At 41.1% G+C, this 27,857-nt stretch overlaps 1 protein-coding gene across 6 annotated transcripts in view; it reads right to left on the bottom strand.

Moving 5' to 3' along the window:
- tnk2b (tyrosine kinase, non-receptor, 2b) overlaps positions 1-25,214 on the bottom strand; it is a 101,867-nt gene extending 76,653 nt beyond the window's left edge. The window contains exons 1-3 of one of the 6 annotated variants that reach the window (XM_056264713.1): positions 25,014-25,214; positions 24,776-24,871; positions 272-334 (exon numbers count right to left, since the gene is read on the bottom strand). In XM_056264713.1, the coding sequence (XP_056120688.1) occupies positions 272-319 (48 nt within the window). In that variant the 5' untranslated portion in view covers positions 320-334; positions 24,776-24,871; positions 25,014-25,214. Of the gene's footprint in view, positions 1-108; positions 335-24,775 lie in introns of all 6 variants that reach the window. The other 5 variants (XM_056264712.1, XM_056264714.1, XM_056264719.1 and 2 more) reach the window with 5 other exon arrangements.
- Between the last annotated feature and the right edge of the window lie 2,643 nt (positions 25,215-27,857).

Raw genomic sequence — 27,857 nt, forward strand, 5'->3', positions numbered from 1 at the left:
AATGTCAGGTCTCTCATAACTGGTCAACACCAGCTATCATTCAAAAAACAAAATTGCTACAACAGAAAATTCCCCCTAGAAAACAAAACGTATTTTCAGGTAACACACCTTTATGACATGAGCACAATCCAGAGTGCACCTACCCAGCGGTCCGCTATGTAGGAAGACTGTTGGTTGCTTTAGCTTTATGGGCAGTGTGTGTGTGTGTGTGTGTTGCACAGCAATAGGTTCACACACAGCGCGCAGGCAGGCTGTCTGTGCAGTGGCTGACCTCACAGGCTGCTAAGTCCATCACACCATCGTGCACATCTCCGTCCATGTGGATCCACTGCAACTGAAAAAAAAAAACATTGGATTAATACAGGACTCCAGACTAACATTTGAGAGCAGTGGCACTGGTGCCACAAAGTTCTACAGCACCGGGGTGGCAGAGGGGGTATTAATAATATAATAATAAATGTTTGTCTCTTGAAAATACACTTCGGACAGTAGCTTGAGCTGGGATGTGGATGTAAATTTCTTTTCATTAAAAACAGTAACATCTGTAAAAAATAACAACCTCACTTTATCAAAAAATGCTGACTGAGTTAGGACTCTACTTGTAATGAAATTAACCATTGGTTTTCCATAGAATCATATATTTGTAGATCATAAACGCATCACATCAAGCACCTCATTACCATAGCTAGCCTCGTAAATTCTATGGTATTTGTTATGAAAAACAGTAGCCTAAAGACATTTAGTATAAATGCACAAAAACTGCTACAGCTTAACAGAAAATACTAATATTATATATTTTATTGCTCCTTTAATACGTCTACATAATTAATATAATAAAATTTGATCACACATTTCTGCCACCATGGTTACAGTTAGTGAACTTTGTGTAATTACAGTAAATCCATGGTAAATGTTGGTGATTTGTGGATTGAAAAGCCTTCAAACTGGATAGTTGTGGCACAATGTTTCTCCCGTTTTCAGCGTCAGTTTTGTTGAGAATGTCAGCACCGTTTAATCAGGCCTTAAACTAGTTTAAATCACCAAGACATTTTCTAGCTTGTACCAACGCTTCTCACTGGATCACACAGTGATGCTTAGTATTTGCATGATCGAGACCGATCAGCGAGTAAACCAACGCATTCGCTCACTTTTGACTGTGTGTGTGACTGATACAGCACTGTCTTTTGGGCCTACCTGATAAATGGTCCGCGTGGTGCGGTTGAAACGAATAGCACTGCTTCGTCCCGCTTTTGGTGCATTTGCCATTTAATGTGTCTAATATGCAACAAATGACGGCGCTTATCAGTTAGGCAAATTGGTAGCACCACCTTGACAGATCTGGTTGAATTATTTATGAAATAAATTTGATTAAAAAAAACTAAGTACAACTGCAGACAATATTTATTCAGTGAAACTGTAACAACTCTACAGCTCTTTCTCTAGAAGTCAGCAGTCAGTACTAGGGCTGGGGACACCAAGCCAGGGGCCTCAAAACTTTCCGTAGATTTCATCCTAAAAGTGTGCAGGGCTCGAATTTCGGCGCGGGATTGCGGGTATTGCGCATAATTCTAATCATTCCCGCAGGTCTCCCATTTATAATGCGGGAAATTCCCGCAATCGTAATCCACACAGATAATAAAATCAAATCATTCTTTTAACAACTATCTTCCAGACGCAATTTCACAAACAGCGTGAGTGTTCAGCGGTGCCGCGCGTCTTCTATCTCTTCTCATAATGTGTTGTGCAAGGCAGGCATCAAGCGCTGCGGCGATAATACACACTCGCGTTTAGGAGTCGGGACCATAGACTGTAAGGTCGGGACATGACGGAATATTCACTTGCACAATCGGGCCAGCAGTGCATCGTGACTGAAGTCTTTTTAAGTCTAACCAGTTTAAACATTCAAGCGATTTAAACTAATCAGTGCTCGCACGCTCTCTGAGATTATTTTCTATGCGCACATTCATAGAAAATCCGCCTCAAAAACAGCTGGCTAGTAACTATTTTTCGTGGATTATATTGCTTTAACACGCAAAATGGTCAATTTCGGTCTTTGTGAGTAGGCTATACTCTAAATATAGTCGGTTTTGTCTTTAATAAGCATAAAACGCATGCCAGTATAATGAACACAGGATCCGTGCACTAGCTCTTAAAGTGACGGCAGCCATATGTGTGTGTCATTAATTTTGTTGTCAAAACAACAAAAGATAGCTTTAAGTTAAAGGAATCAGGATTAATAGCCTATGTATTTAATTTATTCAGGACTAAAATACTACCCAGTGTTATTTTCCATTTGATTACTTTATTCAGGATCTGTATATGAATACTAGTGTTAGACCTATTCAAAAACTTTTCTCTTTAATTGTCTTTATTTGTATCTTTATTCTATTGTATTTATTTGTGCTACTTTTTTCAATTTAATTAAACAATTTAAATCAAGCTTCCTTGTGATGTGTAAATTCTTAACAACAATATTACCCCATTGTAAAAATGCAATGAGTGCAAACATTTAGGTAAGATAAATGTAATAATTTTGTTTGGAGAAAATGCCCCCCCTTTCTCCCCCTCAAACAAAAAATATCCCCCCCATGAGAATCATCTAAGGGGGGATTTCCCCCCCATTTTCCAAAACGAAATTCAGGCCCTGAGTGCATTTGAACAAAAGCTAGATTTTGCATACACCCAAAAAAGTATTCAGATTTATAAAACCATGTGTACCCCAGAACCTGCGCAAAATTCTCTTTATAAAACAGGGAAGCGGAAGATTTTCCGTACATGCATCTCCACTAGGGCTGTCAAAATGGCTGAAAAGCTACATCGAATTTATTTCTAAGATATTAGCAAAATTCGAATTATATTCGAATTCTAAAGGCAATACTTAGGGCCTTATCATACACCCGGCGCAATGCAGCGCCAAGCACAACGCAAGTGTTTCTTGCTAGTTTCAGCCCAACGCTGTTATCATTTTCACTTACTGCGCCACATCATTTAAATAGGAAATGTATTTGCGCCCATGGCCGTTCTGGTCTGAAAACGAGGTGTGTTCAGGAGCATTGTTGGCACTTTGCTATTTTGAGGCAACTGAAATAGACTGCGCCATTGACCAACAAAAACCTCGTGTAAAGTCAATGACGCAATATATGTTTTGTCATTTAAAGGGTGCATTAGTAATATGCGCCTATAGGCGTGTCCACAGCACGCGTACACTCTGCTTATTACACACACAGGGACGCGCAGCAGCAAACAAACTAGCCAAATATTAAAAATAAAATGATTCTAATGTAAAAGATTAATATTGTGTACTGTACATATATAAGCGAATCGCGCAATTATGATATAACATATTTCAACATCATTATATGACTAAAATCCACATTAGATCGCGATCGGAAATTAACACAAACATTCATTGGTGGTTTAAAGTGAGTTTTGAGTAAAAGTGTAATATATTTTAAATGTGTTATGAAGCTTGATGCTAATTGTAGCTCTAATGCACCTGTCGTGCCAGGAACTATTCTATTCCATAATCTAATTTGTTAAAAGAATGTGATTGAAATCGAGAAATCAATATTTTCAACCCAGCCCTAGTCACCAGCCTCAAGTTTTCTTCATTGCTGCATACATTTCAAATATGTACAATGTACTGTCAACTCTTATGAAAAAGCCTGAGCTGATAGTATCACTCCTGCACACTGCTGATTGTACTCTGACGCCAATCTGTATGAATACACTTACACACCCACATACAGCTGAGGCGGGAATAAGCACAGCATTAAATGGCTCACAGCATTTAAAGTTCATTTGAATGTGCTGTAATTATCCCACAGAGACACCATTCAGCTGTCTTTACCATAGCCTGGAAATATGTTATTAGGGACAAAAAGCAAAAGTAAACATACAAAAACATACAGTATCTATCAGGCCAAATCAGAGTGTAAAGTTTTGCCAAATCAAAACTTTTGCCATATTTTGCCACCAAAAAAAAAAATAGAGCTGTTATCTTTTACAATTTTGTTACATACTGCTTGGCTAAACAGGGTATGCGACAAAAACAGAGAAAATCGTCCAAATGTGTTTTTAAACAAAGTAAATTCAGGAACATTTGCTGATATTATTTTAACTCTTTCAAAGACAGACTCTTGGACTGTTTTCAGAAGGCATCTGATCTCGGATTAGGACCCAACAGAAGCCATATGCAGGTTTAGGTAGGTCATTTATAGATAAATTAATTACTTTGGATGAAAATTTGGGAATTTGCTGGCGAGACTATAATCCCTGAAAATGTATGTGTGAGAACTAGACTTGGTTACACACACCTGCAGAAACGTGGCATTGTACGCCATTCTCAATATCACTCGTTATCTAGCACTGACACAAAGACCCCAAGCAGGGTCTTTCAACAAAGAATTCACACCATTACCCTACACACCACTCAGCATCCATTATTTTACTTTTTGTGATGCACCAAACAGACATGGCTAAAAAATAAAAATGCATATGATTTCAAAAATGATGTGCGAGACTAGTCGACTAAATACTGCTGCTGTCGACAATGGAAATACAAGTTGTTTAAAAAAAAAAATGCACATTTATGTTTTGCTTTATATTTTTTACAAAAAAGTTACATTCAAATTACAGTTATGTTAATGTTGCAATTTAAAAAAAAAAACATTATTTTGAAAAGTGTATATCTGGAGCGGAAGACAATTTCATTTCACCGATCTCAGACCTTGCATGCATTAGTTTTCTGTGTCACTGGCAAGCGAGATTAGAGAAATATCCACTCTGAGGACGAGAAGTTGTTTTATGCACAGCAAAAATTACTTCACTATATTCACAGGTCTGGCAGTTCTAATAGGTGTCTGAAAAAAATATTAATTTGCAACATCTTTGTGGAGATATTGTAACGACAGTAACTCTTCAGCAATGACAGCAAATAACTAGGTCTGTGGGTCATCTTCATTTATATAGCGCTTTTAACAAAGGATTGTTCCAAAGCGGCTTTACAGTGATAATAGGAAATTAAAGTAACAGAGATTGTTCTGGTTCTACAGCAGCTCCAGAATAAAGTTAATTCCAGCTAAAGTCAGCTTTGATCGATTCACCTCCGTTGCAACGATCATTAGTTATTAACTTAGGGCCCGCTAACACGACTCAGAAAACTCTTAAGTTCTCTCTACGCAAACTTCAAAAACGGGAACCCATGAGAACGCAATAGACGTCGTGAACGACTATAATGCTTTAAAAGCTCGCTCAAGTACTGCGGAGCTAAACCTTTTAGTGCTTTGTAGTTAATCGGCAATATTTTAAAATGTATTCGATGTTTAATAGGGAGCCAATGCAGTGTTGACAGAACTGGGCTAATATGGTCATACTTCATGGTTCTGGTAAGAACTCGAGCTGCTCCGTTTTAAACTAGCTGTAGTTTGTGTATTAAGCATACAGGGCAGCCACCCAGTAGAGCATTATAATAATCTAGCCTTGAGGTCATGAACGCATGAACTAATTGTTTCGCATTAAATGTAAATGTAAATGTTAATATGTGAATAAAGGCTTAAATTAAATCGGATTATCATATAAAGCGCTCATGTCTCTTCCGAAAATTTGGACTAAACCGCTCAATTCATATGAATTAGTTTTACGATCTCTTTACGAACTTCTTGAAGCATCAAAGTGGTAGCTAGCTGTCAATGGAGGGACAGCAATCTCTTCGATTTCAGAAAAAATATCTCCCTTTGTGTTCTGAAAATGAACGAAAGTATTATGGGTTTGGAATGACATGAAGGTGAGTAAATTATGACAGAATTTTTGGGTGAACTATCCTTTTAAGGCACTATAGACATCACAGTATGACTTATGTCAAATATATACAAAAATAGCCATCTAGCTATGACCTGTGAATGTTGTATCCATAACACATGAATTAAAGGCACACTAAAAAAAATCAATAAATCATATATAAAAAAAGGCACACTATATCAAAATATCCAAAAACCACTATAACAATGTTATATATTTTGTTGATTTGTGTACTTACATTATCCCAAATCTTTCTAAGAAAGTTTAAATCCAGAGAAATAAGCAGTTTTAACCAGGAATATCAATGACATCATACCGCGTTACCCTCGATTTCTGGTTTTATTTAGTAGAAACCATGGAAACACCAAAGACGCTTTAATATATAATGTGTTTTATTAGAAAACGAATTGTTATACAGCTCAACACAAATCTCGTTTTCTTGATTTACCGTGAGTACAATATTTCCCATGCCTAATATCGATCTAGCTCACTGCAGTGTGCAACAAGTGTCTCATATAGTAGCCGTCGAGCAAACACACAGAGTAACATTATAACAACTTAAACACTCAAATGTATCTAATATGATAACACAGCGATGCCTTATCCCACATACGCATGACCGGAAGAAGCGGAAGTGGCGTAATGAAAGCTCAACTGTTCTCGATCCGTGTCACGCTCGTCTCTCATTAGGAATCGCTCCAGCGGCCTCGTTTCGCTCCAACGGCTTTCGTAACGTTAATAAATCTTTAAAGGGGTCATATAATGCCATTTTCATACAAGTTAATTTAATCCTTTAGGGACTAAATGAAAAGTTTGTAATATACTTTAATTAAAAATTCTCATTAGTATTGTAAGAAAACACTAATTTTACCAGAGCTCTGTTTTCAGCACGGCGTTTAAGTGCATGTGTCTTTAAATGATAATGAGCTTTTCTCAACCCGTCTCTCTGTTCTGTGGAGCGTTTTGACACAAGACACGTGGATTGTTGCCTTGAAAACAGTTGAGGTTATATTTTGGATAGTCTCGCGTAGCCAGACCTTCAGACTGACGGCTGAAGGTCTGGAACTCATAGCAGCTTTCTTTGGCCAAGGCCCGCCCATAAGGCCGTTTGACCGACATGTCAAACAACCAATTACAGTTCGTTTCGTTCAGCGTCACGTTTCGGGGCGTGGAAATGTCCCCACAACAACAGACCGGCGTGCAACAAGTCAGTCAGCATAGAAGATCAAAGAAGGAGAAGAAAACTTCAAGAGTCTATGCCGTGAACCTCGCATACTTTTGAGAATCCTACGTTCAGCTGATTTTGATAAATGCTCATTGTCACTCATGTAAACACAACAGTTTTTCTTCCGCAATCACACGTCTGCGCTTTGTTTCCCGGCGGACCGAAAATAAACGCGACACTCGCGCCCCCCCCCGGAAATTCGATAAAATTCAACCAATCAGATGACGACTTCGACATTCCTGAAGTGTTTCCAGTTAAGTGTACCATATGCATCAGACGTTTAGCCAACGTTCCGTGGGCGTAACGTCTGAGGCTGAGACTATATTTTGGAGAGAGAATGGCAGCGGGAGTCTCTGAGGAGGACACATCTGTGCAACCGTATCAGTTTGAACCGGAGTCGGACCCGGAACAAGATGCATGTACCATTATATGACCCCTTTAATACATTACTGGTCATCCATGAATATGATTTCTGCCCGAGTCCGTTGTATTCTCCACCGGCTGTAGAGGAGTCATCAAGCTACGCCTTTGTTTTGAATAAACAACCTCTAGAGGCGAAAGATTACATAGTGTGCCTTTAAAGGGAGGCACTCCAAGACATCACTGTGTAGGCTGTCATAACGGTGTACTGTATGTGTTTCAATGATGTCAGACATGACGCAGCAGGCGGGCGGTGGCCAGGCAAGTAATTTGTTGAGGTCAATTTGTAAAGAAAGACTACACGCCTGCGCACATATTCAAACGCGCATAACTATAGACTGAACACGTAATACACGTGCACGCCGTCAGCTTTTTCACAGGTTTACGTTTTTTTAAGTTTACGCGGGGATGACAAAGTTTTTCAAAACAATTCAACGCTTGCACCTTGGAACCTGTTTCAAGGTTTGCGTTCTCGAGCCACCAGGCACTGTGCGGATGAGCGGGCAGGATTTAACAGAACCCTAACAGTTAAGGGTTTTCTGTTAGAACGGTGTCGTGTTAGCGGCTCCTAAGTTAATAACTAATGATCTTTGCAACGGAAGTGAAGCAAACAAAAACTAACTTTAGCTGGACAATAACTTTATTCTAGAGCCAAAACAATCTCTGTTACTTTAATTTCCTATTATCACTGTAAAGCTGCTTTGAAACAATCTATATTGTTAAAAGCGCTATTTAAATGAAGGTGACTTGACTTGACAGTCGTCGATGGGCGGAGTCTGTGCCAAGTCACCAGTCAGTGGGAAGCTTAGGAATGCCACCAGGCGCCTTGACCTGAATCATTCTGATTCACATGGCCACCAAACCTCCACCTACAGCGAGGAACAGGCAGTTCAGCGTCAGACACATCAGCCCATTCTACTCTCCTGCACACAAAGAACACTTTTGTCCACACACAGACATACACAGTGGACCATTTCCTCTGCAGTCCAGGGTAACTTGTTGTGGCGACTGACGGCAGATGACTGACTTTTTCAGCCGAAAGACAAACATTATGTAATTAGAGTTCAGGGAAAGGGCTGTGTTTGGGGCGTTGTGGGTGGAAACTGCTTTACCCAACTATCACTAATCATCTCATTACTGTAGTAGGCGAACACTGTTGGTTCCAAATAATGACAGAGCACAACTTTTAGACAAAATGACAACACACAGACATTGCGTGCTTGTGCACATTTCAAAGCACTGAGTGCCACTGACATCATGGCACCACGGTGAGGGAACAGTGCCATGGCGCTCTGCGCTCACTGTGCCACAATAACAGCAGTCATTCACTGTACCATAGAGAGATTTAAGCTCTCCATGACAGTAAATAGCCATGTCACCTTAAACAGGGTATTCATGCAAACAGTGGTTTTCTCTCCTTTCTTTTTCTTTGCAAGCCCTTTAAATCTAGAAACACTTTGTTTGCTTTCTACACCAACAATTATTCATCTATCAGAATTAAAAAATAAATTCTAGTTTCACTTTCAAACTAGCGCCAATTCGGGGCGGATTGCTTGAATGGGGAGTTAATTAGCCTATATTCTTACTCAAAAACACAACAAAACAGTGCTATGACAAATTCGCTTAAATCGGAGCTATTTCAATACAATAATTTATTTCGCTTTGACACCAAATATTCCGCTTTTCAGACAAAATGTTGCATTTACACCAAATGTTGCTTCTGAACACCGGTAAAACCAACTATCGTAGCAAGCTTATTGTCCAGCTAAAGTTAGTTTTGATTGATTCACTTCCGTTGCAAAGATCATTAGATATTAACTTATGGGCCGCTAACACGACACCATTCTAACACAAAACCCTTAACGCGCTCCGGCCGCTCATCTGCACAACAACAGCGCCTGGCGGCTCGAGAGCGCAAACCTTGAAACGGGTTCCAAGGTGCAAGCGTTGAAAATTTTTGAAAAGCTTTATCATCTCTGCCTAAACTAACAACGCAAATCTGTCTTTCTTTACAAATTGACCTCACCAAATTACTTGTCTGGCCTTAAAAATTCATAATACAGAATTTTTTGTCGCTTCCGCGTAGCCATGTGAACTGGAATTATTTTGACAACATTTTATCTGTACAGAGGTAAAGATAAGGAGGCCTTCACAGGGGAGAGACTAGTTGACACTTCAGGACTGCGTTGTCGTTGTGTCCAGGCGCAGGTCCTACATCAGATCCGGATACGGCTCGGAGTCGGCGGACTACGGTAAACCTCAGGATAAACAGAGAGACTAAAATTAGCGTAGACGCCATTCATCTTATGATGTAACAAGTACATCAGGATTTATGGGAAGTGTTCCCGGTTCCGACTGACTTAATCTATGCAGCCTAACATTGAATTATAGAAGTGATGTGTATGCGAGCTCTTAACACATTATAGTCCTTCACGTCTATTGCGATCTCAAAATTCTTGCCAGTTGATAATACCTAGAATATCAAAATCGACTGCTGGCGGTAGATCCTTATCCTATTTAGCACCAAAACTTTGGAACAGTCTTCCTAACATTGTCCGGGAAGCAGACACACTCTTACCTGGCATTCACATAGAACATTATACATTTCTATTATTCAAATCAGTTAAATGATTGTTAGGCTGCATAGATTAGGTCAGCCTGAACCGGGAACAATTCCTATAACACCCGATGTACTCGTTACATCAAAAGAAGAATGGCATCTACGCTAATGTTAGTCTTTCCATTTATTCCAAGGTTTACTGAAGCCGTATCCAGATCAGACGGTGAACCTGCGCCTGGACACGACCACAACACATCCCTGAAGTGCCAGCCTTATCAGCCCTGGGAAGGCCTCATGGACACCTCTACAAACTCATCTCCATACCGGCGTGATGACTCCAACAACATTACAAGATGAGATAATGACTCCAACCAGATGGAACTGGATAAATATTGTGAATGTTTTGATCCTAACTAACTTCTGACCTGTAATGTTGTCTGAATCATAATCATACACTGTTGGCCAGAGGAGAACTGGCCCCCGACTGAGCCTGGGTTCTCCCAAGGTTTTTTTCTCCATTCTGTCTCCTGATGGAGGTTTGGTTTCTTGCCTTGCCTTTTGGCTTGCTTAGTTGGGGACATTTAATATTCAACAATATTATTGATCTGCCTTACTTCAGGTGGACGTGTCACGGTTGAGGAATTCACTGACTGTTCCTTGCGCTGTAATTATGTTTGTGTGTGTGCACGTGTGTGGGCGTGGTCGCTGATTATCCTCCTGGAGATCAGCGACAGGTGATACTCATTTCCAGTGCCTATTTATACTCACCTCATGCGTCTTGTGTTTGTCAGATCGTTGTTTTGTGGATGTGTATTGCCTGTTCCTGTTCCTTGGGTCCCAGTCTGTTCTTCGTGGATGTCCGGTTCGTCTCATCGTCTCTTGTCTCGTCTTCACGGAGGATTTGCCACACACACTGACCGTGCTTCGCTGAGTTGTCCACGCAAGCCTGCGCTGCCAACGCATCTGTTCCTGCACTGAATCCTTTTGGGTCTGTGAGTTCGTGAGTTCGACTTCATCGGACTGAGACTTTGTTCCTGTCTTATTTCTCCACGTTCTGAGGCTGGCTTATCTGTTTGTTCAATAAAGCCCAGTTTTACTTGCATTTGTCTCCTCTGTTCACTTCCCGTAACAGAACGATCTGACCGCTATGGAGGCAGCAGGTACGTCCGAACTCACGGATTATCTCGCTCACAACACGGCCCGGATGGATCGGCAGGAGGAGAATCTCACCACCACAAGCCGGGCTGTCCAGGCGTTGGTAGCGCAGGTGTCTGGGCTCACCCAGCAAATTCAACAACTGGCCATACCCACTGCGCCCAACCCACCGCCGCCCCCACCCCCCGCTCCTCCCGCACCTAACCGTCCACACGAGCCCCGTTTACCGACGCCGGAGAATTATTCGGGTGAGCCTAACCACTGCAGAGCCTTTTTGACTAAATGCTCCATGTTTTTTGCCCTACAGCCTCAGACATTTAGTACGGAACAGTCTAGAGTGGCGTTCGTACTCACTCTGCTGTCTGGACGTGCGGCTTTGTGGGGGACGGCGGTGTGGGAGAACCAACGAACATGCTGTTCCTCGTTCGCGGCACTCTCGGAAGAGATGAGGAGGGTATTCGACCGAGCTGTCACAGGGAGAGAAGCGTCTCGTCGGCTCGTGGACCTCACTCAGGGAGAAGGATCTGTTGCTGATTATTCCATCCAGTTTCGTACCCTTGCCGCAGAGTGCCGCTGGAACGAGGAGGCGCAGTGGGATGTCTTCCTGCATGGGCTGGCTGACCGCATCCAACGCGAGATTTACTCCCTGGATCTTCCCGTAAGTCTCAACGGATTGATTGACTTGGCCCTGCAAGTGGACGCTCGCCTGCATCGTCTGGAGCAGCGCAATCGTTCCAGTCCGATTCCCAGAGATTATGGTTTCCACCAAACTAGTGGTCGTGATGCGGTCAGCCCCGCCAACGATCCGGAGCCCATGCAGGTGGGTCGAGCCCGGCTCTCCCGGGAGGAGAGGGAGAGAAGGAGATCCCGGGGATTATGCCTCTATTGCGGAGGTTCTGGGCACTTCATCAATAACTGCCCCGTAAAAGAGCGAGCCCGGCAGTAGAGAAGAGGATTCTGTCGGGCGGGGTCTCCATCCAGAAACCCTCTTCCACCCTCCTTCCGGTGAGATTGCAGTGGGCAACTCAGACTCATCACTGCCAAGCCCTTATCGACTCCGGAGCGGAAGGTAACTTTATGGACTACACCTTAGCACACAGACTTCAGATACCCACCATACCCCTCACCAATAAGATTTCTGTCAACGCACTCAATGGACAAGAATTACCCACTATATCTCACTCCACGGTTCAGATAACACTCATCACTTCTGGCAATCATTCCGAAGATCTATCTTTTCTGCTTCTTGACTCCCCTACCATCCCTATTGTCCTCGGTCATCCCTGGCTCGTGCAGCATAACCCCAGGGTTAACTGGGGACATAACTCCATTTCCGCCTGGAGTACTGAATGTTATGCGTCTTGTTTAATGTCTGCTGGTTCGTCTCTGTCCAGTTCTGTCCTGCAGGAGGAGCCGGTGAATTTGTCAAACGTGCCCGCTGAGTACCTCGACCTGAAGGAAGTGTTCAGTAAGTCCAGAGCTGCTTCTCTTCCTCCGCATCGTCCCTATGACTGTGCTATAGATCTTCTGCCAGGTACGTCTCCGCCTAAGGGCAAGTTATACTCTCTTTCCATTCCCGAGAGGGAGGCCATGGAGAAATACATTTCTGATTCTCTGACATCCAGGTTCATTCGACCTTCCTCTTCTCCTGCGGGGGCGGGGTTCTTTTTTGTGGGGAAGAAGGACGGTTCCCTGCGACCGTGTATTGATTACCGGGGGCTGAACAACATCACGGTAAAGAATACCTATCCTTTGCCGTTGATGTCTTCAGCCTTCGAGCGGTTGCAGGGAGCCTCGGTCTTCACTAAATTGGATCTACGTAATGCTTATCATTTGGTCCGCATCAGGAAGGGAGATGAATGGAAAACCGCTTTTAACACCCCCAGGGGGCATTTTGAATATTTGGTCATGCCGTTCGGGCTGTCCAACTCCCCAGCGGTTTTTCAGGCACTCGTCAATGATGTGCTGAGAGACATGGTAGACCAGTTCATATATGTCTACCTGGATGACATATTGATTTTTTCTTCGTCTCTCCAGGAACACGTTCAGCACGTCAGACGAGTGCTTCAGAGGCTGTTAGAGAATGGGCTTTTTGTCAAGGCGGAGAAATGCGCGTTTCATGCACAGTCTGTTCCTTTCTTAGGTCACATCGTCTCGTCTGAGGGAATGCGTATGGATCCCGACAAGATTAAGGCCGTGGTGGATTGGCCAAGTCCAGATTCCCGTAAGGCCCTACTGAGGTTTCTGGGGTTTGCCAATTTTTACCGACGTTTCATTCGTAATTTCGGCCAACTAGCCGCGCCTCTGACAGCCTTGACCTCCTCCAGAACGACGTTCAGGTGGTCCGATGTAGCCGAGACTGCATTCGCTAACCTCAAGAGCCGCTTTGTTTCCGCTCCCATTTTGATAGCCCCTGATCCTTCACGTCAGTTCGTGGTGGAGGTCGATGCGTCAGAGGTGGGGGTAGGTGCGGTACTCTCCCAACGCTCTTCCTCAGACGACAAGATGCACCCTTGCGCGTTTTTTTCTCATCGCTTATCGCCTTCCGAACGCAACTATGACATTGGTAACAGGGAGTTGTTGGCGGTCAAGCTAGCGTTGGAGGAATGGCGACATTGGTTAGAAGGGTCGGGGGTACCTTTTATAGTCTGGACTGACCACAAGAATCTGGAATACATTCAATCTGCTAAAAGACTCAACTCCAGGCAGGCTCGGTGGGCCCTTTTTTTCGGTCGTTTTGATTTTACTCTCTCGTACCGCCCGGGTTCCAAAAACATCAAACCCGACTCTTTATCTCGTATTTTTGACCCATCCGCACGCCCGTCTACTCCCGAGTGCATTTTACCCGAGACTCTATTCATCTCCACACTCACATGGGAGGTCGAATCGAAGGTCAAGACGGCCTTAGAAGGGGTAACGCCTCCGCCCGGAGGTCCACCGAATCGTTTATTTGTGCCGGAGGGGTTGCGGTCCGACGTTATCCAGTGGGGTCATTGTTCCAACGTGGCATGCCACCCAGGAGTAAACCGCACTAGTTTTTTGGTCAAGCAACGATTTTGGTGGCCATTGATGGCTCGCGACATTCGAGATTTTGTTTTGGCTTGTTCGATCTGTGCCATTGGTAAGACTTCCAATCGACCCCCAGATGGGTTACTCCAACCGCTGTCTGTCCCTTCGAGACCCTGGTCCCACATTTCGCTAGATTTTATCACCGCCCTCCCGCCCTCTCAAGGTAAGACGGTTGTTTTGACCGTAGTGGACCGGTTCTCGAAGGCGGCTCATTTCATTCCCTTGGCCAAATTACCTTCTGCCAAGGAGACAGCGGTGACTGTCATTGATCACGTCTTTCGTCTACATGGCCTCCCGACGGACGTGGTCTCTGACAGGGGGTCTCAATTTGTGTCCAAATTCTGGCAAGAATTTTGTAAATTACTGGGGGCCACTGTTAGTCTGTCCTCGGGTTACCACCCCCAGAGCAATGGTCAGACCGAGAGAGCCAACCAAGATTTGGAGAGAATGTTGCGATGTGTGGTATCCAAGAATCCTTCCTCCTGGGGTCAACAGCTTTCCATGGTGGAGTACGCACACAACTCGTTACCAGTGTCATCTACGGGCCTATCACCGTTTGAGTGTAGTTTAGGGTACCAGCCACCTATTTTTCCCAGCCTGGAATCCGAAGTCGCGGTCCCCTCCGCTCACGCCTTCGTCCAGAGGTGTCACCGTACATGGACCAGAGCCCGTGAGACTCTGCTCCAGGTAAGGGCGCGCACCAAGGTTAAGGCCGATCGCCACCGGTCAAGACCTCCCGTCTACGTCGTCGGTTCCAAAGTGTGGCTTTCTACTAAGAATATTCCTCTCCGTTCCGTGTCGAATAAATTAGCTCCTAAATTCATTGGCCCGTTTCCTGTCACCAAAGTCATTAGTCCGGTGACAGTTCGACTCAAACTGCATCCTGCGTACAGGAGAATTCATCCCGTGTTCCATGTGTCCAAATTAAAGCCCGTATTTTATTCTCCCATTAATCCGCCGGTCCCGGTTCCCCCACCGCCGCGACTCGTAGATGGGGAACCTACTTATTCGGTAAATCGTATTCTGGACTCAAGGCGGAGGGGACGCGGATTTCAGTATCTGGTGGACTGGGAAGGTTACGGTCCGGAGGAGAGAAGTTGGGTCCCTGCTAGGGACATCCTGGATCAGTCCCTTATTGATGATTACAATCAACGGGTAGGTTCTCCTGGGAGCTCCAGGAGGCGCTCCTAGGGGGAGGGGTACTGTCACGGTTGAGGAATTCACTGACTGTTCCTTGCGCTGTGTTTATGTTTGTGTGTGTGCACGTGTGTGGGCGTGGTCGCTGATTATCCTCCTGGAGATCAGCGACAGGTGATACTCATTTCCAGTGCCTATTTATACTCACCTCATGCGTCTTGTGTTTGTCAGATCGTTGTTTTGTGGATGTGTATTGCCTGTTCCTGTTCCTTGGGTCCCAGTCTGTTCTTCGTGGATGTCCGGTTCGTCTCATCGTCTCTTGTCTCGTCTTCACGGAGGATTTGCCACACACACTGACCGTGCTTCGCTGAGTTGTCCACGCAAGCCTGCGCTGCCAACGCATCTGTTCCTGCACTGAATCCTTTTGGGTCTGTGAGTTCGTGAGTTCGACTTCATCGGACTGAGACTTTGTTCCTGTCTTATTTCTCCACGTTCTGAGGCTGGCTTATCTGTTTGTTCAATAAAGCCCAGTTTTACTTGCATTTGTCTCCTCTGTTCACTTCCCGTAACAGGACGATGACGCAATTTTCTTCTAGAAACAAACTTTGTTGTATTATTTTCATGTCATCACTGTGAAGCTGCTTTGATACAATCTGTATTGTAAAAAGCGCTATATAAATAAAGGTGACTTGACCCATGCAACCTTGTGCTGTAACCATGTAACCTTGCTTTAAGTGCTTTAAGATTTTCAGGTAGTATATCTACCGAAATTGAATAAAGTTAATTTACAGTCTTCACTGCATAAATTGTAAATTAAATTAAATATAGATTAATCCGTATTAAAGCTACAAAAGTTATTCAGAGAGCGTGAGTGAGTGACTTTATTTTTTTCTTTTGTTCTATGATTATCCTTAATGACAGACAGCAGCGGGTTTATTAGGCAGCTGTCACTTTAAGACCTTCTGCAACTCTTTACGTTCATTTAAGACTTCATTTAAAGGTTGGGTAGGTCGTTTTTGGTCTAAAAAACTTTTTCCCAAATTTGTTTAAACTTTCTATATATATCAATGCATAATTAAAATGTAAGTACTCTGATAAAAAGAGTATAAAAATCGAGTGACTCTAGACCGTTTAATCTGCACTAAACACAGCTCATTATTTCCTTCCGGGACGAAACAAAGGATTGGCTTAGGCGACTGTCACTCTCTCGCAACCATGGCAACACCCCCGCTGCTACATGCGCTGCCCACATGCGCGCACTCGTTTGACTCGAGGAGGGTAAGAGACTAGTAAGTAAGAGACACAATAACATGCAAAACACGGCGTATATGTTATGAATCTTACACAAAATTCACCTTCATCACAGTGTAACTGATTGTAATGGGAAAACGTGTATCAATGCAACCTGTTTTTAGCTTTGCTTTATGTTACTAGCTCGTTAACGAATCAAACTCAATATATTTTAAACTTTAACAGTATCGATATGCTAGCTTGATAGTGAGTATTAACAGCCATGTTAGTTGTTTATATTCATAATGATAAAGTTAGGTATTTTATTACATGTGAGTCTGACATGATGTCACTACATGCACTGCTCCTCTCCGCTCGGCGCTAGTAAGCGCGTCCTCCAGCTGTGAGCTGTCGGCATCGCACGTTCATGTGTTTTGGGGGCGTGGTTTTGGAAGGAGCCCAGAATGGAGGGGGTGGAAGTGAATGGAGATAAGTAGCTGTGTTTATTACAGCCCTGAGAGGACTACAGACACTCGATTTTTATACTCTCTTTTCCAGAGTACTTACATTTTAATTATGCATTGATATATATAGAAAGTTTAAAAAAATTTGGCAAAAAGTTTTTAAAAAAAATTCTACCTACAATACCTTTAACTCATTTAAGACTGTGCTGTAAGGATCCTCAACAAAACAGACATTTTGGTATAATTTTGTGTGTTTTTGTGTGCGTGTGTGTCACACAGACAGAAATTCACAGACTGCACTGCGTTCTCTTTTGTCTTATCGCGCTTGAATGGTTTAAAAGCATTTGTATGAATCACATAATGATCACATAATGTAACACCAAAGTATGGTGGGAAAAACGGATGCTGCGTTGTCAATGGCACAATGATCATTTGTTTTTGTTTGGAACTATAAACTTATAGTCCTATTTTGAAAGCTTTTGTACCATTTTGATGAACTTCTACAGTATAATACATTTTATTTGTATTTAATATTTTTTACATACAAATCAAATGTATTATACTGTAAAAGTTCATCAAAATGGTACAAAAGCTTTCAAAATAGGAGTTTTAAACTAAAAGGTTTTTACTTTGCTTTGTGGTGGGCACTCTTACATGTCATTGACCCATTTCATTAATCTCACATTAACTTTTATGCTTCATGTCACAATGCCTGAAATACCAAACTGTGTTGAACTGTACTAAATTTATTTCAGGATTAGGTACTGAAATTATATTATACCAGTGTAATGTGCTGGTACATCATGCTGTATAACATGCGACCCTATAAATGAACACTTTCAAAACCATAGAATTTCAATTTTGTGACTGAACAAAAAAAAACAAAAAAAAATCAGAACCAGACTAAACAGAAAGGATTAGCCTATAGCAAGTCACTGTTTTTTTTTTTTTTTTTTTGGTCCATGAGGTCACAATTGACAAGCACAAACCGTAGCACGAACAAGCACAAGCCTTATGAATCATAAACAAGCATGAACAGCTTCACTCATAAGTTAGACAGTGCTTGAAACTATTGATAGGCAAATAAGAAGAAACAGAGCCACAGGCAGGGAGGGAGTTGGTTGACAGGTTGCTCATGTATCTGAAAAATTAACTTCAGGCTCTTAAATAAACACAGAGTGAATGCAGGAGTCTGTAACTGTATCATGAACAATGGAGGGTAAAGCAACAGCCTGACTACTCAGACTGTGTGGGACAGCAAGAAATCCATCCACTTCTTTTAGAGGGTGATATACAAACATTACACACCTGCTATCAATGCTGAATCATAGGGAGCTGTGTTGAGTAATTCTTTTCATCATTACATCTGTGATGAGCTGCATAACGTCATCTTTACAAGGGAGGAGGACACTCTTGGCTCCTGTGTCAGTTAATGGAAAACTACTGTAACTAATAACAAATTTAAAAAAAAAATTCAATAAATAAAAATCACAGATCTCGGTACCATAGCAAAAACCATTGGAACTATTTTACCATTTTATTTAACTATTTGAAAATAAAAGATATTAAATTAAATTAGTTTATTCTTTATATTGATAATAAATATAAGTAAATAATACATTTAAACAGCATGTAGCCTTCAAATTAGTGTTGTCACGATACCAAAATTATGACTTCGATAAGATACCAGACTAAAATACCTCATTTGCTAAACTTTCACATTTCTGAACTGGTTGGGATGACCAAAATCGTATTTCATGAAACGAGTTATTTAATATTTTTTTAAAGCAACACGACACTTGAGAATGATCACGACTTTTTGTATGACCTTAACATTTGTTTAAGAATTAAATTGTATATAAATAGGTTAAGCAAAACAAATAAGTTTATGTCTGAGAACCTTTTAAACGCATACGAACCTGAAATGACATACTTTGTGATACAGTACAAATATATTGAGTGTCCCTTATTTTCCTGTAAAAAAAAAAACATGATTGTCCCGTATTTTTCTTTTCTGAAGTTGACAACCCTAGTGATTGGCTTCGACACGCTGTCTTTAATCAAGAGGCAATCCTTTCATAGAGAGCATCTATTCTTGCAGTGATTGTTTTGTGCGTCGGGATGTTATACTGGGGCTCAACAGAATGTAGAACATTTTTACATTACATTAGAACAAAATGAATAGGCAGCAAGCCTTTCGCACTCCGCTCTCACCTGAACATGAAGATCAATTTATCTTTTTGAATAAGAATATGGACGCTATATACGTTTATGTTTTATACGTCATGGTCAAAAAATTGTTTTGCGTTTTAACAGTCATAGTTAAATTATCCCAGCTCTGTTTTATTTACCTTTCGCAGTTGTTTGATTGAACCAGTCAAAGGTTTTTACACTGCATACCCTTTTACTTAAAAAAACAAACAAAACTTCACTATTCATTTTTGTCGGTGTTTCAAATTCACGGTTGAAAAATGATGCGGCTAAAGTAATATTGAATACAATGTTTTGTTAAACATTGAATAAAGTAGCCAAAAAGCATATATCCAGTTTTTTTTTTTTTCATTTCATTTCATCATCAAAACAGAGACATGCAATAATATAAAAAAATTATATATAGAATAATACTTGTTACCAACATAAAATGAAGGTTTCAGATTTTATAAATATATTTGGAAAGACAACAATCAAACTTTTACTTTTATCTTTTGAGGAAAATACATTCATCAATAACCATCATGTGTTGTTCGGTAATTTAAGTAATTTTTACTCTGAGTTAGGGATGCACCAAAAAGGCTGAAACCAAAAATGACTTTTCTTTATAATTAATTAATATCTTGTTTTGAATTAGTTTTTTTTCCGTATAATTGTATTAATATTAGAATTTAAGTAAATTCAATAATTTATTGAATCTCAATTTTAAAAAATTATAATTTATGTCATTTACATTATGTCAATTGACATTTAAATATGTAATTTTAGTGAACAAAGATGAGTTTTAAGGGATACAATTATCCCTTAATTTACATTATGTCAATTGACATTTAAATATGTAATTTTAGTGAACAAAGATGAGTTTTAAGGGATACAATTATTGACTACAGAGGGGCTTTAAGACTTTAAGGACCCGCAGGAACCCTGGTATGGTGATGGTTCACTAGGCAGTCAACAGACTGACAGTGTGTCTCCTGAACCTATTCACTTGATCATGGCAACTGGAGACTAATCTGAATCTGATAAAATAAGAAAAAGCTTATTCAACATCCTGGTTTCACTGCTAATGATACAAAAAGGGTATTATACTGAATGCTTGGGTGGGGGGAGACACTTCTATCCACAATACAGATGCGTCGCATGGTCAATCAGTCAGAAAGTGACATGACAACCCATTCAACTGTAAAATGAAATAAATCAATACGTTGCCTCATAGTGCAACCGGATATTCATCTCTATTTGGTGACACAACACAACACATTTTCTAAAGGCTAAACTCACCCCATAGTTTTGGTTAGTAATACATTCCAAGGTTAACTTATGCTAATGGCCAGATAATTAGGCTACAAAGAACAAATTGTCAGAGGTGAATGATGTAAGGGGCTTTTCTGCAAAGGAACTTTTCATAGTTCCTATGTTACACAGTTTATAGTCTATATATTTACTCCACAAACTACGAACAAGCAAACAGTGATAGATGAGGCTCTTAACCTTTACCTCAACCTCAACATGATTATGGATTTCTGCTCAGCTAGCGACATTGGGCATCAACCACACGCTAATATTTTTTCAAACACTGTCTACTTTCTTTGTATAACAGTTCTACCGAATAACGTATTAGACAGGACTGTTAAGACAGATCGTAAACTAATGAAGCTATGTGCTCAAACTCTGCCGTTCTCAGCGGCGTCAAAATAAAAGTCACAACAAGCGTGGCTTACGTCACTTCAGAGTTCCTCCTGGCGATGCGAATACAACCAGGAAAATGGCTTTGGGGAAGATTCAGTTCTCGGGGAACCACCCTGGTGGCTAGTTCAAATAACTAAGTTTCTAGAACTACCCGGTGCGAATGGGGTCCGCAAATAGTCAGTATTCCTACCAGACAATTACTACATCTGCACTGCACAGAATGCAATTAGAGGTTTTGTCCAACTAATTACACCTTAAAGACATAATTTCAGCTTTGTGGTTGTAATAAACATTTACAACATGAGATAATAATCTATGTGAATTAGTCTAAATTATGTAAAACAAGTAAACGCAACTTAGTGCTGCCGAGCTATGATGATAACTGAATATTCCCAACCAGCCCATCTTCCACCAACACAAACCTTTGTAGAGTAACCTTTCAAATTAAAATGGGATGTGGGAGAAAATTGCCTTGATGTGAAATCTGGACCGCTCTCCGTCATCTCTCGTGTCCTGCCATTAACGGCCAGCATCTGTCATGCCCAGCGGCCGTGTTCATATGAGCTATGATAAGATCATGTTTAGAAATGTTCTTGGCATTGGTATTACTCCGCACAAGAGAACAAGATTAATGAAAGCACTTATTAACACTCAAGCAGACGAGTCGACTGACGTAAAGTGCACCAGCATGAGTAAACATTGGGGTCTAAGAGCTGGGAATGGGCACTGCTAAATGTTAACACACCACAATTACATCATGGGCAAAGCTTCAAATTAAACATGATATATGAAACAGGTTAGGAATAAAACACCACCGCAGACACGGAGGTAGAAATACAGGCACACTCATCACAACGAGCTAATAAATCCAGCGAAGGCATTGATCTGTAACTCAGTCAATGAGCAGTTAGAGTCCGAACTGCTGTGAAATTGACTGGTCTAAATGCTTCACTATAATAACGAACCGCATACAAAAGAATTTGGCTGAAGGGCTCGATGTGATTTTCAACCGAGCCAACAACTCACGCAAGCCGGTTATTCTGTGATCTCTCATCAGAAGCTGTTACCAGTTTGGACTCGGCCTGCCATAGAGAAGACTGGCATGTGGCCACATTTCTAAGTGGTGAAGGGATGCTGCTGCTGCTAACTTCGGGCACACGGCCAGTGGAGGTAATCCAGGGCTCGCCGAGCCTGTCGGAATGAAAGCCGTCACCTGAGTCTGCGATCTGCTGACTACACAACACAAGCATGGTGTTGCTTATCAGCTTGCATCCTCAATTTCTTAGAATTTCAATCCTCTTTTAAAGGCTGATCTCCGTGTGATTTTCTTTTTAAATTATGATGCCGTCACTGGGAGGCTGAAACTGATCTTTAACATCTGGTGCTACTCTGTGAGGTCAAGGGTACAACAACACACACGGTTTGTCAAAAGCATAAGACACAATAATGATGACACTGAGGGTGTATTCACACCAGGAAAGTCCGATAGTTCACTTGCTTTGGTCCGGACCAATTTTTTTTTTTTTTGGTACGGTTCGCTTTCACACTGCTCTTTTTGCAAGTGAACCAAAATGTGTAAACAAAACCACACGTGTGCTAAGGTCGTCCATTCATTGGACAAGGATTCTCAAGTAGGGAAATCAGGAAGTGCAAAAAAGGCTCAGCATGGAGATATTTCGTACTGCAATATTTGTTATTTTACTAATTTTGTGTTATATTCTGTACAAACGCAATATGAAGAAACTGCGCAGAAGACGAATAAGGTATAAAGCTTTCATTCATAGAGAGGGGCTATGTTCACACATTCAAATAATGAGATTCTTATACTGCTAACAAGTGCTGTCAATGTTAACGCTTGAGATTAAGTTTGTCCAGTTTAACGCAGCATCATCCTTGTATTGTAACTATCGTTACATTATATGAACTGCAAAAGCTTTTTTTGCATCTATGCGCGATTAGACTAAAGAGAACACTCTGTATGTGAATGTCCTGATGCACACACTCATTCATTCATTCCATTCCAATGACGCACACACGGCGCGCAGAAAGACGTGCAACAGTATCGTGTGGCCAGACAGCGCGCCGGAATGGAATTCTCTTTCGCACTTGAACAACAATAACACAAACCATTATGCCAAAATCTCCGACTACGGAAGCCTGTTAACTCAAAGGCTCAGTGCTTTCTTGCAATTGGGTCGGTTCATGTTCACACCGTAAACGAACCGTACCAGAGTTCGTTTGGAACCGTACCGAGACCACCTCTTCAGCTGGGTCTCGGTTCGGTTGTTTGGTCCGCACCCGAGTTCGATTGCTGTATTCACACCTGCCCAAAAGGTCCGCACCAAGGGGGGAAACGAACTAGAGTTCGATTCAATCGAACCAAACAAGGCAGGTGTGAATACACCCTGAGAGGGAACAGTGTAGTTCTCGTGAAATGTAGGCCTGGTCTACACTAATACTGTACGTTTTCATTTGAAAACGCATCTTTTTCTCTACGGTTTGGCCTTCCGTCCACACTGAGACGGGGTTTTTATTAATGAAAACTACGTTTTTTGAAAAAACGTTCCCCAAAGTGGATAGATTCGAAAACGTCGTTTGAGCGTTGTAGTGTGCATTGTTGTTGTTTACACGGTGACCGCTTTCAAAAACTTGCACTTTGAAACCCGTTTTCAAACGATTGCGTTTTCAGCCACCTAAAACGCCGTAGTCGTGTAAACGAACGGCCAAAACGCATACAAAGTTTTACGTTTTTAGTTGAAAATGGTGTCGTGTAAACAGCCCCTTAGAAGTTAAATCAGACCATTGATCCCCAGAGAACGAATCTTCCTTGGGGCGAGAGGATCTGTGTGTGTCTTCAGTCAGCTCTTTACTCCACGAACATAAAAGAAGAGCCGGCCGGCAGCGGGTTTTGCAGCCTGGCTTGCCTTTACATGCAGGGACACTTATCACACCTAGACCGAGATACAGGGCCTAGGGGCAGCGTTTATTGAACAACAGTGCTTATCTCCTGCACACTGAGCACTAGTAGGAAAGGCAGAACCTTAACGGGCCCTACACTACAAACACACGAGCGAGAAACTACTAAATAGGTGGCCCTCACACCATTCATCACCTCGCAAACACACCGAAGGTCTGCTCTCAGAAACACACACACACCCCTAATCTTCAGGCCCTGGATGAGTCATGCAGTGCTCCCTGCCATAATACAAATAATGACACTTTTTATGCCAGTCATTACGCAACTTGCTCACACTTAAGTTACATTCTGCTACAATGCAGGTTAAGAGCAACAGCTGCAGTTATACTTGTGACCCTGAGCTGCCATACATTCTCCATCTGAATCAACCTTTTGTCCTGGGTGACTGTAATTCAGCATTGATCACAAGTGAGTCTTTCTTTGTTCACAGAAACGCAAATAACAATGCAGAGATGAGTCTGTTGCTTCTAATGCCACCAATTAATGAAGATGCAACAAGAACGACGATTATCTGAGAAAGAAGGGAATGATTAAAGGTCTCTGACATGTGAAGAGGAGACTGTTTCATCCAGCTCTGCTTGCTGAAGCAGGGGAAGAGACACCAGCAAAAGCCATACGGTTTAATGTAGAATAGATCAACTTTGCTTTCAGACATTTGAGCCCTCAACACACAATAAAAAGAGATGGGGTTGTTTCTTGAACTCCACAAGAAGTGTTCAGACAGTTGCATGCATGATGAGTTACACTGTTATAATGGTAACCCGAACACCTCTTACTAGACTACAACTGGACGCGGTTTTTGTGAAATCTCAATCATATTAAAACAAATAAATACTTACTCCGAGACTGCGGGTGAATCTTTAAGCCTTTGGGAGCCAATTTCCCGCCACTCACTTTCCTCACGCGCAGGTGAGACCTTGAGATCCGCGCGAGGACTAAGAAATGAGGAAACGTCAAAACAATTTCCTCTGTTTTTCCACGCCGTCTTATCCGTTAAAACTGATTTTTACAACAGTGGTAGGTAAATGTTTCGATTATCTGTGTGATGATGATACACACGCTGTCTTTGAGTCCTACCTGTCAGACTCGGTGTTCACTCGATAACGCCAGGTGTGAGTGAACAAAACTTCACTCGAAGTTGGTCCTGTGAGTGTATACCAAAAGTTCAACAGATTTCTTGCGTTTTATTCATTTATTTCAGTGTGTATAATAGATTGTGCTCTACAACCGCTGTCGCATTCTCACTCATTTCTGCCTCGCGTTTCTGTCGCTTTGATTACTCAATCTCACTCGCGCTGTACATATGCATCTATTGACAACCCACTCTTAAAGGGACAGCACACTTTTATTATGACAGCACTCCACATGTCAATGGACGACACTAAACTTAATTTTAAACTCAAGTCCACAGTTTTACCACCAGCTAACTGGCAAATTCTGAGTCTATTCAATATGTAATAGTTGTACATTGTTAGGGGAGGATGTATTGCTTTTTTAAAAGCACCTTCATTATAAAGCTTATAAAGCTTCAGTATAAAACACGAGACTGCGTTAATAAGAAATATCTATTTGACGGCTGTTAAGGCGAGTTAAATGAACAAAACCTCGGTTTAATAAATTATGGCAGTGCCACCACATTCATAAGAGCTTCAAAGAGAATTCTACTCTAGTACTCTAGTTCTACCATCTGGTCATTTGAAGAATTGCAGACAGGTCCCTACACACACAAATACTGGTGATTGTATAATACAATGAAACATCAGTTCAGTGTGTGCATTCATTTAACAAATGTAAAGCAATAAATCGAAACCTACTACTTTTACTGGTGTCTACTATTTGTAAATTTAGCTGAGATGTAGAACCCAATTTCTCTGAGGAAAAGCGCAATGTCAGATTTTGTTTTAAATCTATTAATACAGTGTAGATGTTGAATTCTTGTGCTGTGCCATGGCACATGCAAACTGATTATGAATAATATGTCTTTTAAAAAAATACTTATTGAGTCATAGATGTCCTGGTTTAAAATGTGAGGTTAAACAAGTGATGAAAGAACCTAAATGTAGTGTCAGTGTAGTAATTTTAGATGAGTCGCTCCACAGTTATCTTGACACAAAGAGCTTCCACATGGATCCAAAAAAGCCTTCGGTTTAAATGAGTTGTTCAAACTTTTTATTAATTACTTGCAGACTTATCATAAAACTGAGAATCATGTGTAATGCTATTAACCAATTATGTCCAGAACAAAACTACTACTGCCATTACAAAGCATTCTTCAGAAACTTTTTAAAAGATATGGATATATAGACAAGCATGAATCTGCAAGCGATAACTAAAGACATTGTTGTTAGAATAATCTTTAATCTCCATTTTCATCTCTTCCACATTATATGTTCAGACACATTTCAAAGTTGTACATCAGTGTCTTTCTCTTTATCAGTGCATAAACATTATTTTCTAATTGCAACTCGATTCATATTGACGGCCATGATGTGATGATAAACAGATGATACTGGTATCAAAAGGTAACCAGTAAAACCAATTAGCTGAATAGTTTCAATTAAATCTCAGTTTGAAGTTGAATACAATTTGATTGAAGTTAAATGCACACAAAGAAAAAAAAAGGAAAAGTATTTCAATCTTTAAAGCTTCATCATAATCTACAAGGCACAAACAAGTAATTGATACACTAGAAACAGAAGAAATATGAAAACCGAATAAGAGAACAGGACAGAATCTTATGACAGGATCTTAGAGGTTTCTATAGTTTTCGATCTCTGCTGTGATCCTCACCCACTCCACATTTGATTCATCCAAGGCAGAAGAAGGTAACAGCACTTGATTGTTCAATAGATTACATGACTCACAACAGATAACTAGCATGGTAGGAGTGTGTGAACATAGACGATTTGTACATCATCATGGGAAACACTGTTCCCGATAATTACATCCACACCACAGTGAAATATGAGGGGCACTGCCCTCGATATCAACACATCGGTAGGCAAAAACTACCATCATCTTCTTCGCATTATGGAAGGCACTGCTCCCGATAACTATTCTGGATCAGGCAATAACATTGATTCAAAAGGAGGATGCCAGAGACTAATTTATTTATTTTTAAGAAATGCACTGTGGTAGTTTCTGGTCATAGCTTTTGAAATCAAGGTTATCTCCGTAGCAGATGCTGCTTTCACATTTCGACAGTATAACTGTCATAATTATGGAAGGCACTGCTTCCGATAATTATACATTTATTAAAAAAGGCGTTACAAAATGCTATTTATAGTGATCCCTGTCACTGATAAATAAAAACAAACTAATAAATAGATTTTTCAGAGCCACATAGGAAAGCCTCTTTCTATTTGACAGAATTGATCTGAAATGCCCCTGAAAAGCGTATCAAACCAAAAAACTGGAAAAATACTGTGCTTTAGGATGCGTGTTATCACAGGTAAGTTAGATTGTCCAACTTAGCCTGTATAATAAACATCAACCTCTAAATCCAGACTGTTCAGGTTTTACGCAAGATGTTCCTACAATGAGTCTGAAAATGATGAAAATAAACCAATAACACATTCCAAATTTGTGTAATCTAAACTAGATCTTAAAGGAACAATTCACCCAAGAATAAAAATGTTGGATTATTGACCCTGATGTCATTCTAACCCCTTATACACTTTGTTCTGTTCTTCACACATACATTTTGGATGGATTCAAAAAGTTGAATTATAGCACACTTTTATGATGCTCTTGTGTCCTGAAGTTTGAAATCTCCAGTAATTTCATGTAAAAGAGCAACCAGGACATTTTTCACAATATCTTCATGCGTGTTTCACAGAAGAGGTTTGGAAGGACATGAGGGTGAGTAAAGGATGACAGAATTGCTATTCTTGGGTCAATCACTGCTTTAAATACTGAGGT

This window comes from Rhinichthys klamathensis, unplaced genomic scaffold (genome assembly GCF_029890125.1).
Source record: "Rhinichthys klamathensis goyatoka isolate OS25496 unplaced genomic scaffold, OSU_Roscu_1.1 h1tg000011l_1, whole genome shotgun sequence".
Lineage (NCBI taxonomy): Eukaryota > Metazoa > Chordata > Actinopteri > Cypriniformes > Leuciscidae > Rhinichthys > Rhinichthys klamathensis.